The 19,091-nt window shown below is 48.7% G+C and overlaps 1 protein-coding gene across 5 annotated transcripts; it reads left to right on the top strand.

The window, feature by feature from the left end:
• Nucleotides 1–18,742, top strand: ADAMTS13 (ADAM metallopeptidase with thrombospondin type 1 motif 13). Of its 5 annotated transcripts, none has more exons than XM_064727611.1 (29): nucleotides 2–378; nucleotides 657–723; nucleotides 1,509–1,792; nucleotides 1,937–2,078; nucleotides 2,420–2,556; nucleotides 3,119–3,202; nucleotides 3,279–3,403; nucleotides 3,665–3,811; nucleotides 4,152–4,286; nucleotides 4,794–4,944; nucleotides 5,554–5,658; nucleotides 6,079–6,230; nucleotides 6,334–6,397; nucleotides 6,892–7,018; nucleotides 7,333–7,481; nucleotides 8,823–8,943; nucleotides 9,510–9,590; nucleotides 9,835–10,016; nucleotides 10,395–10,530; nucleotides 12,087–12,216; nucleotides 12,902–13,091; nucleotides 13,330–13,447; nucleotides 13,753–13,882; nucleotides 14,705–14,909; nucleotides 15,383–15,665; nucleotides 16,126–16,272; nucleotides 16,738–16,914; nucleotides 17,241–17,425; nucleotides 17,695–18,742. In XM_064727611.1, exons 1-29 carry the CDS (start codon nucleotides 313–315, stop codon nucleotides 17,851–17,853), a joined length of 4,179 nt encoding a protein of 1,392 aa, XP_064583681.1. In that variant the 5' UTR covers nucleotides 2–312; the 3' UTR covers nucleotides 17,854–18,742. The 5 variants fall into 5 exon arrangements, with proteins under 5 accessions (XP_064583682.1, XP_064583681.1, XP_064583680.1 ...); XM_064727610.1 differs by having other exon boundaries at nucleotides 2,417–2,556; XM_064727612.1 differs by lacking the exon at nucleotides 5,554–5,658 and having other exon boundaries at nucleotides 1–378; nucleotides 2,417–2,556.
• The last annotated feature ends 349 nt before the right edge of the window (nucleotides 18,743–19,091 follow it).

The following is a 19,091-nucleotide window of genomic DNA, read 5'->3' as shown; positions in this document are numbered from 1 at the left end:
GGTTCCGTGGTTCCGGGGCTGGGGTCGTGGGGTGACCCCCACCCCACACGGGTGTGTCCCCAGGGCCACACGGCCCCCGAGCCGCCCCTCGGCCCGCCGGGGCTGGCGCACAATCCGGAGAAGCCGCGGTCATTGCGCAAGGGCGGCCGGCGTGGCCGCGTCCCCCGCGGGCCCGCTCTGAGCGTGTTTGCTCAGGGGCTGTTTGCTCAAACAAGCGCTGCTTCTGCTCTTTCTGCTCTTCCCTTCCGCTCCACGTGAGGCCCCGGGCCGAAAGCTCTCGGTGCTCGGCTGGGAGAGCTCGGTTTGTCCGGCATGACCGTCAGCTTGGCGCTGCGGGCGCTCGCCGTGCTCCCGCTGGGGCTGTGCTGGCTCCCTGAGGTGAGTCTGACCTCGCAACGGCCCTTCCAGGAACGCTGCCCGCCTTCTAAGAAAAGCTAAAAAAAAAATAAAGAAAAAGAAGAGGAGACGACGCGGTTCTAAGCCAAACTCTGTCCGAGCTCGCTAATCACGAAGATAAAGCTGTTCCCTCCTTTGTGCAGCCCCTGCTCAGCCATGAGGGTTTGGCACCGGGGCTGCTGAGCTGTTTGCTGGCGTTCCTTCCAGCGAAGGGAGAGCTTCGTGTCCATTTGTTTTTGCTCTTCTTCTTCCTCTTGCAGAAATTCCTGGGCGCTCTGGATGCGGGAGATGTTGTGTCTTACTTTGGAAGCAGCTCAGTGGCTGATGGTATGCAGGGCTCAGTGTCCCTCGGCTTAGAGCACATCTGGCCATAGGGTTTTACCCTGTGTGGCTGGCAGTGCAGAAAACTCTGATTAACAACCCCTGAAATTACCAGCACTTGGTGTTTCTGAGTCCCAGTGCAAGTGAGACAGTCTGGGTTTCAGTGTGAGTGGATGGAGAGATGTGTCAGAGCTTCACATCTGCTCAACCTCTTTGCACATTTCTGCTCAGCCCCCATTCTCTGTATTGGTGTTTTTCTTCTGACAAAAGCTTTAGACTAAGGGTAATCTTAAATACTTGTTAATTGTTATGATTATCTTTAATAAATGCACAAACAAATTTGAATTCTGGTTCTGGATTGATGATAGTTCAGAATAAAGATGTTTTGAAGTCTCAAATCCCTGAAGGAAGGGTGTTGTCTCCTTGTGAGTTCACCTAGTGCTCATCCCAGTGTCTTTGCATTATGATAATTCCCACTCAGTAACAGTTAAAATCTGCAGGAACAAAACTGTCTCAGCCTTTTTTAGATGAACTGTTCTCCTTATTGAGAGAGCAAAAGCTCCAATAAATTCGGTGCCAGTTTTTGTTGTGTGTTCCCAGTCAGATTATCCTCACTTTGGAATACACAAAAGCACAGAAATTCTCTGGCTGTTGGCACCATGAGCCCAAGAGGCCACAGTTGTCATTTTTAGGGTATTTTTCCTGGGGAAATAGACCTTACACTGGGTTTTTGTGTATCAACCTTCCTCATAACTGCTCCCCTTGTTCTGGTTTTGTTTCATTTCTTTCAGTACCTGAGTTTGTTGTGGCTGAGCCAGCTTGCCCTTGTCAAGAAGAACATTTTGGGCTGAGGCCCTGTCGGGTCCAGCACTGCTCCATCCAGGCCTGGGGGCAGCTCTATGCCTTTGAATTCCTAGAGGACCATGCCCTCCTTTCCTCCTCCTTTGTGAGCAGCCAGGTGGTGAACTCTTCCTTGGTTTTACTGAGGAGATTCCCAGGGAGCTGCTTTGCAGGTGGGAAAGCCCTGCATCCTCCTGGGGCCAGCAGCAGAGTCACTTTCTGTGAAGGGCAGCTGGTGAGTATGAGCAGGAACAGCCTCTGGAGGTGGCAGCTTCCTGCACCAAGCATGTGTGAGCCATCCACTGAATAAATCCCTGCCATCCCCATGGATAGCAAATATCTTAGGAGTAACTCAGAGGTGGAATTTTATCTGCTTCAGCAAGGAGTGGTCACTGTGGGTGAGGAGAAGATTCACATCAGGCCAGTCAGGAGCAAAGATGTGGCTCTGCTGAAGGACCTCGGCTTCTCCAGCCCCCACATCCTCTTCAAAAGTGCTGCAAGAGAGGCAAAGCCAGCCAGAGGTAACAGCCCTGCTGGAAAAGCTGTCTCCTGGAGCATTGCTTCCATGAGCTCAGAGGGAAAATTGGTGTTTACAGATACAGAAATAGACCTGAAAATGTTCTTCACCTCACCGAGGTGTGCCCAGTGTGTCTGAGGTGCCTGGTTGTTATTTTGAGGGCACAGGTGTGTTGCTAAAGCTGCTGGCAGCTGAAAGACACCACCAGAAGTGGGGAAGCTGAGCAAACCCCTAGAAAAGTGGACTTGCAGCTGAGTTATTGCAGCCTTGGGGGAGAGGGAGTGGATCTGTGGGACCTTTATGGTGCATTTGAACCTCCTGGTGTCCCTCTGTGCTGTCCAGCAGGGTGGGCTCCTCCTCGCCTGCACAAGAGGGCTGAGGCAGCTGTCAAACATCTGGAGCTGATGGTGGTGGCAGGGCCAGATGTTTACTTGTACCACAAAGAGGACACAGAACGTTACATCCTGGCCAACCTGAACATTGTGAGTGCCTCTGTTCCTCAGGGTGGTTGGGGTCACCTGTCCCTGGTGCAGAACTCATGTGTGCAGGGCATTCCCCTGTGCTTCCCTGGGCATGAAATCCCCCAAATTCCCTTGTACAAGGAGTAAAAGGAAACCTTAGAGGGTTTAAAACCCACATAGAAAATGTAGCTGTTAATTTCATTACTAATGTTGCAACACAGGTAAAGAGTTTTCTCACCCTGGGATTGAGCTAAATCCACTGAATCCATTTTATATTTTATACTTCACTTTTATTTCTGTTGCAGAATTTTCATGTCTCTTTTTGCTATTATTAAGAATTTTTCTCAGTGTGTACTGCAGAAAAGTCTTTAGCATTCACTCTACCCTATGAGACTTTTCATGCAGATTCTTCTCTCTGCTTCAGAGTGTCTGACAAATCCAACCACTTCTTATCTCTTGACAGATTTATTCACATTTGTAATGCATATGTTAGTGTTGTAGTGAGTGCAGCCCAGTTTTTGGGAGCAGGGAGTGGGACTCCCCAAGGCCCCCTGTTTATTGAATCCTTTCTGTCTCTTCTCAGGGAGCAGAGCTGCTCAGAGATGCCTCACTGGGGGCTCATTTCAGAGTTCACCTCATGCAAATGCTGGTTTTGAGAGAGCCAGAGGTAAGGGATTGCTGTGTTTGAGGCTTGCCCAAGCTCCAGGCTGTTTGGAATGTGCCAACGTGTGCCTTCCCTCCAGGCAGAGGTGAACATCACCACCAACATCACCTCCTCCCTCATCAGTGTCTGTGAGTGGAGCAAGAAGGTGAACCCCCAGAACGACTCTGACCCCCAGCATGCTGACATTGTCCTCTACATCACCAGGTGCTGAGCTCCCTGCCCTGGGAGGGACTGGGAAATAGGATTAGGTTGTTTTATTCACTTCTGCTTTCTGAGGATGTTTGGCTTTTTTAATGTGGAATCATCTTAAAATTTCAGCAGTGGGCACTGGTGTCAAAAGAAGTGTTAGATGGCTGGCAAAGCTAGACCAGGAAAGCTCAGATAAATTTAGCTGAATGTCTAGACCTGGCTTTTTTAGCTGTGGGGGTTCTTTGCTCTTTCCTCTTTATGTCTCCCTTCCTTTAGGTTTGACCTGGAGTTGCCTGATGGGAACAAGGAGCTTCGTGGGGTGACTCAGTTAGGGGGAGTCTGCTCCTCCTTCTGGAGCTGTGTCATTACCCAGGACACTGGCTTTGACCTTGGAGTCACCATAGCCCATGAGATTGGGCACAGGTCAGTGGGAAACTGCCAGGGCAGCCCAGCAGGTTTTATTCAGGTAAAAACATCCTCCAGTTTAGGAAAGAAGCCAAAGCACCTCTTGACATAAAAGGGAATTCCCCATGGATTATGCTAACCCTTTTGATCATCATCATGGATTATTTTGGAGAGAGTTCCTTCCATTTCTTGCATTCCTGCATGTCCTGTGACAATTAGAAGCTGCAAAGAGGAGAGAAACCCTTTGTGACAACAGGAGAAGGAAGGGCTGCAGAGGGAGCTCAGTGCTTGCTTAGAGAAGGGAGGCTCCAGCCTCTGGATTTCCTCTTCTCAGGGCTCTGTGCTGCTTCTGTTCCAGCCTTGGCATTGCCCACGATGGAGAGGGGAATCTGTGCAGCAGCAGTGGCTACATCATGGGCTCAGCAGGAAACAACAACAGCATCGACCTCACCTGGTCTCCCTGCAGCCGGGAGCAGTTCCTGGCCCTTGTCAGGTAAGGGAATGGTTGAGTTCTTCAGCTCCCTTTGCTGGGAGCTTAGGAGAGAAAAACTCAAAGAATAAAAAAGTTAATTGAAAAATGAGGAGCAGTGAAAAGCTTGGGGTTTGTTTCTTTCTTAGCACTTGTTGCTGAGGTTAAACCCAGTTTTTGCTTCACATCGCTGGAAGTGGCTTTGGTTGGTGCCTGATGTGCCTGGGCTGGGTTGGATTTCTCAGACACTGGCTCAGCCTGCACATTTTATTTACAACACCAGAGCATCCAGGCACTGCAGGCTGTGCTGGCTGGGTGCAGGACAGGAATGGGATAAAACTCCAGCAGCAGGGAACTGTGAGCATCTCCAGGCAGCTGCTGCAACTAAATCCATCCCAGCCCACAGCGAGCATGTGTTGTCTGGGAAAGCAGCAGCCAACTCCCAGAGTGAAACTCAGCACAAGTCTGCAAACATGTCCTTGTCCTCACTACCCACAGCTGGGAAAGTGTTATTCCTCATGTTTCTATCAGTACAGGCCAAACAAGCTGCTTGAATGACCTGCCGGCCATGGACGGCAGCATCCCGGGGTGGAAGCCTGGCTTGTACTACGGAGCAGATGAGCAGTGTAAAATTGCCTTTGGGAGTGTGGCCACAGCTTGCACCTTTGCTGACACCAATGTTGTAGGTAGAAAGTTTGTTTGTCTTGCTAAGGGCAGCTGGGAAATGTTCAGGAGCGAAAATTTGGGAGAGCTGGCTGGCAGCATTTTTATTCTGAAGGGATCGAAGGTGCTTTTCTGCACCTTTTCACAGATTTCTTGGCAAAGCTTTCAAAATGTTTCCCTTCTCTTCATCATCTCCTTCCTCCACATACATCTCCTGTAAAGTTTGCTGTTTGGTGCTGTTGTGCACAGCTGGCAGTGCTGGGTGCACACACTCAGGGTCTTGCCTTGGGGAATTTCTGGTCACTGGATTCCTCCAGCTTCCCTGCCATGGCCCAAATCCCTTTGTCTGGGAAGCACAGCGTGTTTAATAGCTGCCATCTGGACATGTTTTGTTAATGAGAAAACACTAAGGTGGGTGAAACTTTAATTGCTTCAGTTGATCATATTCCAGCATTACAGCTGGTGATCACTACAGTGAGGATCTTTTGACTTGCCCACAGCAGGAAAAATGAAGGAACTTGCATTGTTGGGTGTCTGGGAGAAAACCTGGGACATGCCCTCTCTAGACTTTTGGGACTGTGTTGTTGAGCCTGACTCCCTGAACTCCCTGATTTTCTTGTCACACCAGGACATCTGTAAAGTTCTCTCATGCCATGTACATCCAGCAGACAAATCCAGCTGTACTCGGCTTCTGGTGCCCCTCCTGGATGGGACTGAGTGTGGGATCAACAAGGTAAAGAGGCTCCCACCAGGACTGGGTGTGGGGGCTGTGGAGCTCAGACAGCAAAGCTCTGTCAGTGTCTGGAAGGTACCTGGCACTCACTGCCCCTTGGCCAGGGAACTGAAACCAGACCTAAACTGGTACCATTGTGTCCTGATCTTGGTCTCTCCACCTTGTGTTTATCTCTGGAGCTGCTTTGCAGTTCTATAGCCTGATATCTGTGCCTTCCTTCTACTGGTGTGCTCTTTGCTTTGACCCCAGCCTGATGTTAGACCCAATTAGGAAGGGGACTCTTCAGCCCCTTGTCAGAAGGTGCCTCATTCGCCTTGGGACTCTGTTACTGGCCTGCCAAAGCCAGGAACTTGTGCCAGCCTTTTAGATCCCAGCCCTGCCGTGTTCACTGCTGCCAGTTGTGTGTGTTCTTGCTCCTAGTGGTGCTCCAAGGGTCAGTGCAGCTCTCTGGAGGAACTGAACCCCATGGCTGTGGTCCATGGGCACTGGTCTGCCTGGAGCCCCCTGTCCCCCTGCTCCCGCAGCTGTGGCGGGGGGGTGGTGCTGAGGCAGCGCTTCTGTAACAACCCCAGGTGAGATGTGGGCACCTATCTGTGCTCAGGGCCTCAAGGCTGAGTCTTCCTCTTTATTTTCCTCTTGCTTGCTGCCTCTGTTGAGGAATTCTGTCATTTCCAGGCCTGCTTTTGGGGGGCAGGAGTGCCACGGTGCCAGCGTGCAAGCAGAGATGTGCAACACACAGGTAATGGAGCTCAGCAGCATCTGAACTTCTGTCTCACTGTTGAGCCCTTTGAGGGATGGGTGTTTTGTGACTGTCCTTCCCACAGCTGACTGCTCTGGTAAAGATCTGGTGTACAGCAGGAGAGGTATTTGTGCCATGGAAGGCAGCAGGATTATTTAATAGCATTGTTCACATCTAATGAAGCATTTTCTCTATGCCCCATAGCAGGACAGATGCTGAGAAAATGGTGACTCACAATGATGGTTTTCTTCAGATGGGCTTTCTTGTATTGTTCCTGTTTTCCTTATCTATTTATTTTGTATAAATTGCAAAGATATCAGCTTCCAAGCACAATTCTCTGCATATCCTGCAGCCTTTCTTTAAAGTGGTTTTCTTTCTTTGCAGTTGTTTGGGTGTTTCAATCACCAGGCGCTGCATTTTGCCTTTAGCTAGAGGGTTAAATGTCAGTGCTCAGTCACTTCCTTCCCTTACACAATTATCTCTCTGGGATCCAGGCCTGTCTGATCACCCAGCAGGACTTCATGGCTGAACAATGTGCAGCAACAAATTTAAAGCCACTGTACCTTGATGTAGAAACACCATCCTTTTATACCTGGACCTCTGCTGTTGGCTTTGCCAAGGGTAAGGAATGTCCAGAACCTCAGTTTGTGCTCATGGACTTCTGTGCTTTGGAATGAAAAGTTTCACTGAGAGTTTTAGTTTTCACATGAAACCTGGGTGCTTTCTGAGAGATCATAGAATCTCAGAATGGTGTGGGTTGGGAGGGACCTTAAAACCTTCCACTCTCCCAGGTTGCTCCAAACCCCATCCAGCCTGACCTGGGACGCTTCCAGGGATGGGAATCCACAACTTCTCTGGGTTTTTTCCCATTGCTTGGTGAGCAGTCACATGCCTTCCTGAAAGAATAACTCCTTCCTTGTGCCTGCCTGCTCCAGGGGACCTGCTCTGCAAGCACATGTGCAGGGCTGTGGGCAAGGAGTTCATGGTGAGCCGCGGGGACAATTTCCTGGATGGAACCAGGTGTGAGCAGGATGACACAGAGCACCACGGGGATCTCCATCTGTGTGTCATGGGGAGATGCAGAGTAAGTGACTGGGGAGTCCAGGTGAGTCCCTGACAGGTGATCTGCACCACAGGAACCAGGGGAAATCGTGCTAGGAAAAACCACAGTGTCCCAAACAACAGAGTGAGCTCTTCTCAGAGGAGAGTTTTGTTCTTGCTGTGTTGGATGGAGTCCAAAAATCTCCTGTTCTGTCTGTGCATCCAATGCCCTCTAGATAAGACATTCAGCTAATTATGCAGTAAACACACAGGGCTATTCATCCCTAATCCAAGAAGCAATTGGTTTTTGTGTTGGTGGAGGAGACATCATTAGCTGCTCAGCTTGCCTGCTGTAATTAGCCCCATAAAACGCTGACTGTCTTGGAGGGAAATTCCATTATTTGAATCACTGAGTCAGTGGCAAGATAAGGAGCAAAGCCTGGGCATCACAGGTCAACAGATTGATTTTTGGAGTATTGCTGATCAAAACTGCAGTCTGATTTCTGGAGTTTTTCCCTGGGTTGGACCTGAGGAAGGCATTCTTTCCTGATGACCTTGGATCCAACTCCCCCGCGCTGTCTGCATTTTAGGAACTGCTCACTGCTGACCCGGCTGGATGTTTTCTGTTGTTTCTTTACATTCCCAGAATACTCCTTGTAAATTTTATGTTTTTCTCATTATCCTCGTGCTCATCATGTTTTGTGAAGTGTTTCCCCCCATGAACAGCAGAGGGTGTAGGCACAACCTGTTCTGATTTTGGCTCTTTCATTGGCAGCAGTGATAAATATGCATGTTATGGCAGCTTCCAAAGCCTGGGATCAGTGGCTGCAGCATAAATTCAGCAGTTGCACATGTTTTGCTGTTAAGCCTGCTGAGATCCTCCTGTAGCTTTGTGTGAATTAGTCTTGTTCGTGGGAATGGGGATGGAATCTCTCTTCTGAGTTCCGTGGGACTGGAGTGATGTGAGCTGGGTTTGGCTGTGGAGTCTGGGGAGCTGAAGATTCCTTTAGAACCTGCCATTCATGTTTACTGTCCTCTTGGGCTTTTGTTTTTCCCTCCCTTCCTCTCTCCCTCCAGAAAGAGTTCATAGAAGAGAGCACAGAGTTTTGGGTTTAGGTCACAGGAGAGACTTTTTGGGCTGCTTCTTATGGGAAAGAAAATGTCACAGTTTCTGAGAGTTGTGCTCTCAGCTAAGACCTCCCAGTCCCTGGCTTTGCACGTGCTGCCCAGTGGCATCTCTAGGTCCAAATACATCTTTTCCTTTATTGTGTTCCTAAATCCAGATTCCAGATGGAAAGGGCAGTTTCAGGAGCTCAGGAATGTTGCTTTTGCTCACTTGTTTTCTCAGCACAGGCCAGGCTGACAGACTCTCCCCTCTGCTCAGGCATTTGGATGTGATGGCCAGATGGGCTCCAGGAAGGCCATGGATTCCTGCAAGGTCTGTGGGGGTGACAACTCCACCTGCACCCAAGTGAGTGGATCCTACACAGAAGGGAAAGCTAAAGGTGTGTAGTCCTCCCCCTCAGTGCAGTCAGTGCCCCAAATCTTCTCCCTTCTGCTTCTTCTTGGTTTTATTTTATGGAGGGTATGGAGATGGATTTTGGGAGGTGGGCAGAATGCCTTTTTTGGTCATAATTGTCTGGATGTGTGTCAGAAATGTAACTGTTTGGGAAGTCCCATAAATTGTTGGGAGCTGGGGGTGATATCAGATCACAGAATCATAAATATCCCAAGGGATCCACAAGGATCATTGGGTCCAGCTCCTGGCCCTGCCCACCAATCCCACCATGTCCTGAGAGTGTTGCCCATGCTTCCTGATTTGTTAAATTTGGGAACTGGTCTGGCTCTTGCAGTCTCATGTAGAGATCTTAGCAGAGAACCTAAAAAGAACCAAAGAAATGTGAGAAGAGGACACAGGATGCAGCTCAGCTGTGTTTGCTGTGTCATCATCTCTGTGTTCAAGGCAAGGAGCAGGGCCAGGGTGAATTTAGCAGAGCTGCAAGCCCCATCCTTTCCCACAGAGTTTCCTTGATGGAAGGTGACCACATCTTTCTCCTTTCCACCCTTCCAGAGTATGTGACATTTCTGTCCCTGCCCTACAACACCACCTCAGTCCATGTCACCAACAGGAAGCCTCTCTTCACACACCTGGGTGAGTGGAATGAAAAGGAGAGGAGGGGATACAGGCAGGGCTAAAAGGAGCTGGTGCAAACAAAGAAATGGAATTTTTGGTGCTGCATTTTGTTGTGGGATGCTCTCCAGTGGGAAGCTGTAGGAGCCATGCTCCATGGGATGCCAAACTTGGATCAAACTGGTTCCTACCAAGTGGCCAGCACCAGGGGACCCTGGTGACCACATCATGTCTCATAACCTCACTGCTCCTCTGGCTTCTCCAGCTGTGAAGGTTAAAGGAGAGTACGTGGTGGCTGGAAAAGGAAAAATCTCGCTGAATGTCACCTACCCATCAGTTCTGGAGGACAAGCAGATCAAATACCGAGTGTTTCTCACCCAGGACAACCTGCCAAGCCTGGAGGAAATCCATGTGGATGGGCCAACACAGGAAGAAATTGAAATACAGGTGAATTAAAGCAGCAGAGTTGGAAGGGGGCCAGTCAGAAGTGGCCTGGTGTGGGGGGCTTTGCTGCAGAATCCAGGTGTGGTGGATTCAGGTGTCCAAGGCCAGGGGAGATGGTGTTCACTGAGGAGTGATGGGATTGCTGCTCTTGGGAATGGCTGGGGGCTGGCACTGGGGGTGATTGTGTGGGGAAAACCACACTGAGTTAAACCTTCTGCTTGGCTTATTCACTTTGAGTGCCCAGAACTCACAGGGTGGGACTGAGGCACTGCAGTGAGGCTCAGGATTGGGTGGAAAGAAGAGAGATGGCTTCTCCTTCCTCCATCCTAAGAAATAAATCCAAGTTTTCTTCTGCACTGACCACAGCTTTTCCTTCCCCAGGTCTACAGGAGGTACACAAAAGAATATGGCAATGCCACCAACCCTGACATCACCTTCAGCTACTTTGTCCCCAAGGAGAGCCTGAGCTATCTGTGGGTTCCTCAGCAGGGCCCATGTTCAGTGACCTGTGGGGAAGGTGAGGCAGCAGGACTCAGTCCTGACTTTTTATGGAGACTTCTCCTTTGCTCTGAACTGAATTTCAAAGCAGATTGCTGGAAATGATTGCTAATGTTCAACTGAACCAAAGGAAAAAGTGCTGGGGCTTTTGAATTAAATTAACTAATCAGCAAATGAGCTGAATCATCAAAATGATACTGAAAATGTTTGATCACAAAGAGGATTTTTAAATAGGTTTGAACTGAACTCTTGGTTTTAAGACTAAATAATTTTCTCAGATTTTTCAAAGTTACTGAAGACTGTAATTTGAAGTTGGCTAAACATCAGAAGTCTGAGACCAAAGGGGTATCTGGTGTCTCACTAAAGCCTCAGAGCTAATTATGAAACTTCCTTCTTTGAATTCTATTCCTGTGCCATGGCTAATCCTTTCTGTCTCCCTGAAGGAATCATAATGCAGATTGTAACAGCTCACTCTGATAGATGGCCTGACATCTTGTTTACCAGATAATTCAGATGACACTGTCAGGCCTCTCAAGACTTCTGTGACAAGGATTTAGAAAATGCATTAATGAATATTTATGGAAGTCAATCTACCCAACTAGTTATGCCTGGAGAGCTTTCCTCCAGCAAATCCCCCAGGTGAAGTGATTGCTGAAACCCTGAAGTAAAGAGCTCAAAATGCTCCAGAGCCTCCAGCTAATGCAGCCACAAACAGAAAAAAGAATGAGAAACTTGGGACTTAAAATAACAGGAAGTTGGGAATCTGGGCTGAAATTGCACCTTGAGAGCTGAAAGTGATGCACAGGCCCTCCTCAGCAATGGTCATTATTTTAAAACAAGGAGGGTAGGGCAAAGATAAGGCTGCTGATGGATTCTGGGCATTTAGTGCTCAGGGTCATGGTGCTTGAGATTCAGGAATGCCTGGCTCTCCTTGCAGCCCATTCACTGAAAGGAGACTCCTTTTAGCTTTGCTTGTAATTTCTTTGAGTTTGACTTTTTATGTTCATTATTGTTAAAAATCTTCTCTAGAGCTGTAGCTTATGAATATTTCATTCCTTGCCTGCTGCAGGCACTGGAAATCTCCAGTTTCTCTCCCAGTGCCTCTGGTTTGGCTGCTGCTGATGCATTTGGGGAGGTTGGTGCTGTTTGAGCACAAGGGCTGTGTGATGATGTTACCTGGTCACTTCTACACAATGGCATTTCAAACCAGCTCCCTCCTCAGGCTTATTTTGCTGTCCCTCATCAGTCAGATCATTAGAAGTAATTTATTCCAATTTATGATTGATATCTTTGTTCTTTCAAGCAGCCAGTTTAGAACAACCTTTGCATTTTGGCAGTGGGTTATCAATCAGACTTCTCCCTGCTGGGGTGCTCACCTTGGAAAATCACTTTAAAACTCTTGAGGGAGGTTATATCACAAAGAATGAGTTTGTGTGTTTAAAGGAAGTCTGAATTCCCACACAGCCCATTTTCTTACCCAGGTGATCAAGTAAAGCAAAATCTCTGCATCTTCCTTCCATAACAGAGGGGAGCTGCTCACTTATAACTTTAATTCCTTTTTCTTTTGTGTCCCAGGGGTGCAGCCAGTGGCTCATGTGTGCTTTGATCAGACCAAGAATGAAGTGACAGAGGATCAGAAGTGTCAGGAGCTGCCACAGCCCCTCCCAGAGCACAAGCCCTGTGCCATGGAGCCATGCCTCTACAGGTTGGTGTTCCTGGGAGGAATTCCTCAATTCCTGCCTTGCTCTGCCACTTAACCCAGGCTCTGTATTTGTGTTGTCAAGGCCAAAAAGCCCAAAACAAAACAAAACAACAACAACAAACCACAACAAAACAAAACAAAACAAACAAACAAACAAACAAAAAAAAGAGAAGTAGGAAGTTGTTTTTTCCTAATTATAATGGGGTAGCCGATCCCAAACCATGTTCTTCTTTCCTGGTCCTTTCTGTGAGATAATTGAGATGTCAGCTGAAGGAATGGGAAATAGTCCTTCAGTGTTTTACAGTAATCTGCTAAATGAAGATATTTAAGGGATTTAAGGGTATATCCAGAAGAAATGCCTCTCACATCCTTTCCAAGATGGTGCCAACAAAGAGGGTTGATCCTTGTGTTGATTATTTGGGAAGGAGGACCAAGGGTGCCCAGACATTGCCCTCAGAGACCTTTTAGTGCTCAATAAAAAGTGATTGCACTGTGAACTCTAGCCTATAGCTTAGGTGCTTTTAGTCCTTGGAAGGACTTAAATTGTCCTCTCAGTCACATCCAGACAAGGCTTTGGAAACAGAGAAGCTGAATACTCTGCATGACCCATTTCTGTAAGCAGTGTCTTGAACAGTAAACCCCCCTGGTGCAGATGGGAGATGGGGTGATGCAGCTGCCTCCCATTTAGGTGGAAGATGTCTCAGAGAGATGAATGCTCTGCTGTGTGTGGGACTGGAGTTGCCCAGCAGAACCTGACCTGTGTGCAGTTCCATGATGGCCTGGAGACTGTGGTGGATGACAGCCTGTGCCCAGCAGAGGAAAAACCCCTCTCCCTTGTGCCATGTGTGGTCAATGTCTGCCCTTTGGGCTGGGACAAAGTGAGTTTGCTGGCTTGGCTTTGCAGGAACCTCACTGGGAGCTTTGCACTTTTAATCCACCAGTTAAGAGCCACCAGCTTACTCCTGGAGCCTGGAGGGTGGTTTACACCACTGCTGTGCCCAGTTAAAGGCTCATCCTGTCACTTTGACAGCTCCATCCCTCTTTAATTGTGCTGCTGGATCCTTCAGTTCCTCGTGGTGGTTTGTTTAGGGCAGCTGTTTTTTGCTCTATTCTGAGGAGGAAGATGCACACTTACTTCAGCCTCTGGAGCCACTTGGGCATGTCCAGCTGGAAAATCAGACTGTGTATGTCTGGAGCCCTGTAGCTGGGGAGTGTTCTGTCTCCTGTGGTAGAGGTGAGGCCTTTCTGTGCTGCAGGGAAATGTTGCTTGGCTGTAGGTGTGAGTTCAGTGCCTGGGAACCTCGGGGCCCTGCTGGTCTTTCCCCCTCTACAGTTCCAAGAGTAGCTGTGATCACAGATTTTTTGGAACAGAATAATTGGAGGGTGGTCTGACTGTGTTTCAGAGCTGGGGGGATGAGTGCAGTGAGAGTGCCATGGCTTGGGCAGAGTTTGCTTGTTTTGTACACACAGATGTGACCCTGCTGACCTGTTTTCAACCCTTGCATCCAAACCACACAGTCAGATTGCTTCCCTTCCTAGGTAAGACTCAGCTGCATTATGTTTGTGTGGCTTTTGACACCAAAGAAGAAACCCAGGAGGAAAACTGTCAGCCAGTGCCAAAGCCAGAGAGCAGGGTGGAAATCTGTGAGCTCAACCCCTGCCCACCAAGGTAAAGCAGGAGACAGTGAGACAGTGAGGGGTCTTTCCTTTCTCTCTCTGTCTGCAGGGACATGGCAAAGGAAGGGTTCAGGCTGCTCTTCCCTTCTTTGGAAGCACAGCCAGCTGCAAAAGCTGTAGCACTGCTCCATACTCAGCAAACTCAGAGTCTTTCCTGGTACATCTCAGACAGAAATCAGTATAGTCCTCAGAGAAAAACTGAAAACCTCTCCATCCCTTATTACTCTGGGGAGGCAGGAGCAAATCTACAGCTGCACAAGGTGGTGACACATTTGCCAGCTGTGCACTTTCCACAGAACATCAAGGAAAGTAGCAAGAATTAAATATTCTCAGAATCTGGAACAGCTGCTCTGAAAACTGAAGGAAATGCATTGCACTTTCCTTAGGATTTGTGGTGAGCTTGCCCTGCCCTATTTGCTGTGGGACTGGAAAGCTACTGGAACTTTTGTTACAGGATGCCACTCCCAGGGCCTCTGGGTCTGATCCTGATCTGAGAGTTCAGTGGTGTGTGTGTTTTGGAAGGAGATAAGATTGTTTCTGCAGTTAAGCCTGTGTGTGTCACTCTGGGGAGGGCAGTGATGGATGCAGAATAAGATTTAGTGTGCATTTGAAATCTGTGGGCTCCTGGCAAAATGGGAGTGCCCTCTGTATCCAACTCCAAACCTGGCCCAGGCTGCATTCCAAGCACCATAGACCATGTGAGGCAGAGGATGAAGAAGGAGGAAGGGTGAGGGAGCTGCAGTGCCTTTTCTGCAGTGAGAGACAGGGTGGGGATTCATCCCTAACTCACTTTTTGTCCTCCCTGCCCTGTCAGGTGGAAGGTAACCCCAGCTGGGCCCTGCTCCTCCAGCTGTGGGCTGGGCTTGGCAGTGCAGCTGGTCACCTGTGTGCAGACCCTGCATGGCCAGGAGGTGTTGCAGGAGGAACATTTGTGCCCTGTGGCAGAGAAGCCCCTCACCAGTGTCCCCTGTGTCATCCGCACGTGCTCTTACGAGTGGAGCTTCAGCGAGTGGTCAGAGGTACCTGCTCCCCTTCACATGCAGAAATTTTCCACCTCTTCCCTTCCCTGGAGGCTGCAGGGGAGAAATAACAACTTTTGCCTTGTCTCTTGGCTTCCCACAGAAATGCTAAATGGTTTCCAGGGGTGTTTTCCATGCTTTCCACTGCCCTGTGTTTAGCAGCCGTAGGTTTGCTTCCCACCTTCCTCAGCTCAAGTTTTGGCTGCAGCCTAGAAATGGTTTTGGCATGTTTTCTCCTGGAATGCAGATATTTTGGGATTTTTTAGGAAGTGGTTCTGCAATTTAAATATATAGTTTGGAAGGTCCCCTGGAAGGGGGGGCATCTTATAGCTGATGGAACAAGAGCACTGACAGGGCAAATGGTAAAAGAGCATCAGTGAACCCCCCCAGATCATGCATGAGCTTATCAATGCATTTATTTCCAAAGACCACCTGGAATGCAGAGATAAAAATTTGGGTTTGTTCTTCTGCAGTGTTCAACATCCTGTGGGAATGGCATTCAGACCAGGCAGGATTTCTGCCTCAGCTCTCTGACCCACAAGCCTGTGAACCCCCTCTTCTGCCGGCACTTCCCCAAGGCCATCGTGGTGCGTGGCTGCTCTGCAGGGCCCTGTCCTGAGCAGGGGGGGACCCAGTCCCCTGGGGCACAGCTGCCTTCAGTGACACCAGCCACACAGCTGCCAGCAGCTGCAGCTGCCCCAGAGCACAGACACAAGGACCTGGGTGTGCCTCTGGAGCAGACAAAGCCCAGTGGAGGTGAGGAGGACACGGCCAAAAGGAGCTTCTTGTGTGCAGCTGGGCTGTGGGGATCCTGCTGCCAGACAGGGACAGGAGCATGGGAGGGAATGCATCTGGCTGGGAGGGAAACCCTGCTGTTCCAGCACGTCCATGTTACCTGAGCTAGGAACAGTGACTCGCTTCCCTGTGCTTCCCAAAACTCTTCTGGCTTGGGAGCTTGTGGGACAGCAGCTCAAGGCTTCAGGGAGTGTTTAAACAGCATTCTCAGGCACATGGTGTGATTCCTGGGGTAGCCCTGTGCAGGGCCAGGAGTTGGATTTTGATGATCCTTTTGTGGGTCCCTTCCAATTCTGTGACTCTGTGACTCTTCCTGTGTTTTACCCAGAATATGTGACCTTATCTGTTCATTGTGCCACAAAGGGAATTGTTTTCTTGTATTTCCTTCTGGGTGTGTTTCTCACCTGTCTCTGCTGTCCAGGTGTCTGTGGAAACCTGTTTCTCAATGCCACTGGCATCATCAACATGACAGGCGTGGAGAGCAGGGACTGCACGGTGGCCATCGGGCGTCCCCTGAGGGAGGAGATCTCAGTGACCATCCTGGAGAGCTCCCTCAACTGCACTGCAGGTACTGCCTGCAGCTCTGGGCTCCAGCCTGGCCTTTTGGCAAAGCTGCATCTCAAGCTGCACTTTTCTGGTGCCTTGAGAAGCTCTGGCTGCCTCAGAGCCTCTGTAATCTCTGAAACCATTTTACTGAGTTTTTCTGTTCCACCAAGTTGGTGCCAGATGGAACAAAGTGAAGATGCTGCTTGTCCTCCCCTCACACAGTGGTTTCTTACCTGTTTTGTTGGTAGATATGAGATGAAAGGAGCTTATGGGGTTAAAGAAGCTGCTTGTTTTGGCCTGTTATAAAACTAATGTACCCTCTAGCTGGAATCAGCAGTTAGATAAGTTAACTGGCTTGTTCTCATGACAGATTTTGATAAGATAGAAACAAGATGCAGAAATTACTTGATTCCAGACCTGTCTAAGAGAGACTTTGGCTTTTACTTGAAAGAAAAGTGTTTCTAGGCCCTGTGCTCATCCGTTCCAGGTGAGATCCTGCTGTTTTCTGGGCGAATGATGTGGCGGACAGGCTGCAGGAAGCTCCCTCTGTCACTGATAAATTCCAGAACCAACACACTGATTGTGAAACAGCGAGTTGTGCTGCCAGGAAACGGGGTCATTCTGCAGTACAACAGCAGAACTGCAACCAAAAAATATTACCAAGGTACTGTACTGAAAGGTTTGCTCTTGCTTTAGATTAAGGCCCACAGAGTTCCATGAATGGTGGTTGCCTATGGAAATCTATGGAAACCTTGCTTCATTTTAGCAGCTAACAATGCCCTTCTTGAGGTGTGTTAGAATCAGTTTTAATTGTGGACTGCCCCTTTGTTTTAAAGCAAATCCCCCACAGCTATTTGCTAATGCTTTGAAGATCCCCAGCTGAAAATACCTAAAGAAACTGTTCTGCTTGTGTTTAATTTAAATGATTTCTTCCTTGGAGGTGCTGGATACTTCTCTAAGCCATTTTCTCTTGTCCCTTTGCCCTGCCAGACTGTGACCAGCAGCTGTTTGGCCCCCAGGGTGAAATAGTGAATCCTGTGCAGGTTCCTGCTGAGGGGCAGGGCGCGGTGTGCCGGACGTTCATCACGGTGGCGCCGCGGCAGCGCATCTCCATCCGCGCCCTCAGCGCTGACCTGGGCACTGAGGGCAACCAGACTCACTTCAACTACATCCTGGTGAGGAGGCAGGAACCCCAGGGGGATCATTGGGGTGGGGACAAACCCATCTCCATTACAGATTTACACCCAGATGCACAGTTCAGTCACAAATCAGAGCCTCAGATCTCTGTTGTGTTCCCATCTCTGATGGGAATGAAAATTTCTCATCTCTACTGTATTTCTTCTAACCTTTGTAGCGCAGCTTTTCCCTGAGTGACCAATCTGCAAGTCTCCAGTATTTTTGTGTAGCCTGCTGAGATAAAATGGTTTGGTTTTTCTTGCTGCAGGTCCGAGATGTCAGCACCATGAGGACAGTGGTGTTCCATGGGAAGCAGCAGTTCCTCTGGCAGTCAACAGGAAGCCAAGCTGAAATTGAATTCCATGAGAATGTTAAGGATCACAGAACCCATTTCTGGGCTGAATATCATGCTATTGAGCCTAAATAAAAGGACTGCCCTGAGAAAAGCCCAGTTGGTCACTGCTGCCTGCTCACAGCACACATTTAATCTTCTTGCTTCCTCATCTGTTGAGTAAGAGCAATGTCTGCTGACTCCTTTGGGATCTCAGTCTTGATAAAGATCATACAAAACACATGTAACCCCCAAATATTTAGCAAATCTTCCTCATATGGATTTTCTGTCTGATTTGGTTGGCATTCATGCACTTTACATGTCTGCAGGAGGTGACTTGGGCACTGGAGTGTGGCAGGGTCCTGCCTCTGTAATGTGGTGGCACCTTTTAGGAGAGTCTTTTGATTTCTTGGTGTTCTGGTATAAACCTCTGTACAGCACAAGGAATGTTTTAGCCATTAAACTCACTCTCTTGCAGTGTAAATGCCCCTCAAAACTGAGGCACAGTGAGGTTCTGGAATGGAATAGAGAAGGCAGAGCTGTGTATGAGGATAAACTGCCAGCACAAGGAGATGTGTGGAGTGGGCAGTGCCACCCTGGGACAGGTCACTCAAAGCTTGAATGTTTTCAGAAATTGGCTGAACTGAGGCACTGCTGGGCAAGCCCTGGTGCCAGCTGGCTTTATGTGGGATGACTAAATGACATCCTGAGGTCCCTCCCCAGCCACCCTTTCTGTGGTTCTGCTGTTGCATATCTGAAAGTGATACCACTTCTTCTTTTCTGTGAGAAAATAAAATAATTAATGCCAGGTTTGATGCCAGGTCTGACTTATCCAGGTAAGAACAGTAGCTGTGCTATCAATCTGTATCTTCATTTGACAACAACTGTGGTTGAGGCTGCATGGACAAGCTGTGGCAGGAAGAGGGATTTTAGAGCAGTGGTAAATACACAAGTTTCATTTAAATGAATTTTTTAGGTTATTTCTTTTTTTTTTAGTATCTTGAACATTGGGCTGTGCTTTGGTCCAAATCTGTCATCCTCCTCAAAATCACAATATACTGCCTAAAGTGTCTTTTCTGCACCTGGAGCCTGGCTGGACACATCTGCACTTGCTCTTCTTGCTGGATGCAATAAATGGTTCTGCCTGGGCAGTTTTAACCCTGCTCCTGCTTTCTCTCAGTTGGATTCTCTGACATCCTTCTACAACCACAAATACTCTTCTTAATTAATAGCTGTTTTTTTGCTGGTTAAACCTGGAGTTTTTCGCTTGCCAGCCTCCAGATTTACGTTCCATTCCTGGAGGAGCCAGAAAATAGATTCCTGAAGTGAGATCC

Source organism: Zonotrichia leucophrys, chromosome 17 (assembly GCF_028769735.1).
Source record: "Zonotrichia leucophrys gambelii isolate GWCS_2022_RI chromosome 17, RI_Zleu_2.0, whole genome shotgun sequence".
NCBI classification, from domain to species: Eukaryota; Metazoa; Chordata; class Aves; order Passeriformes; family Passerellidae; genus Zonotrichia; species Zonotrichia leucophrys.
This window is presented reverse-complemented; position numbering and strand designations above follow the sequence as displayed.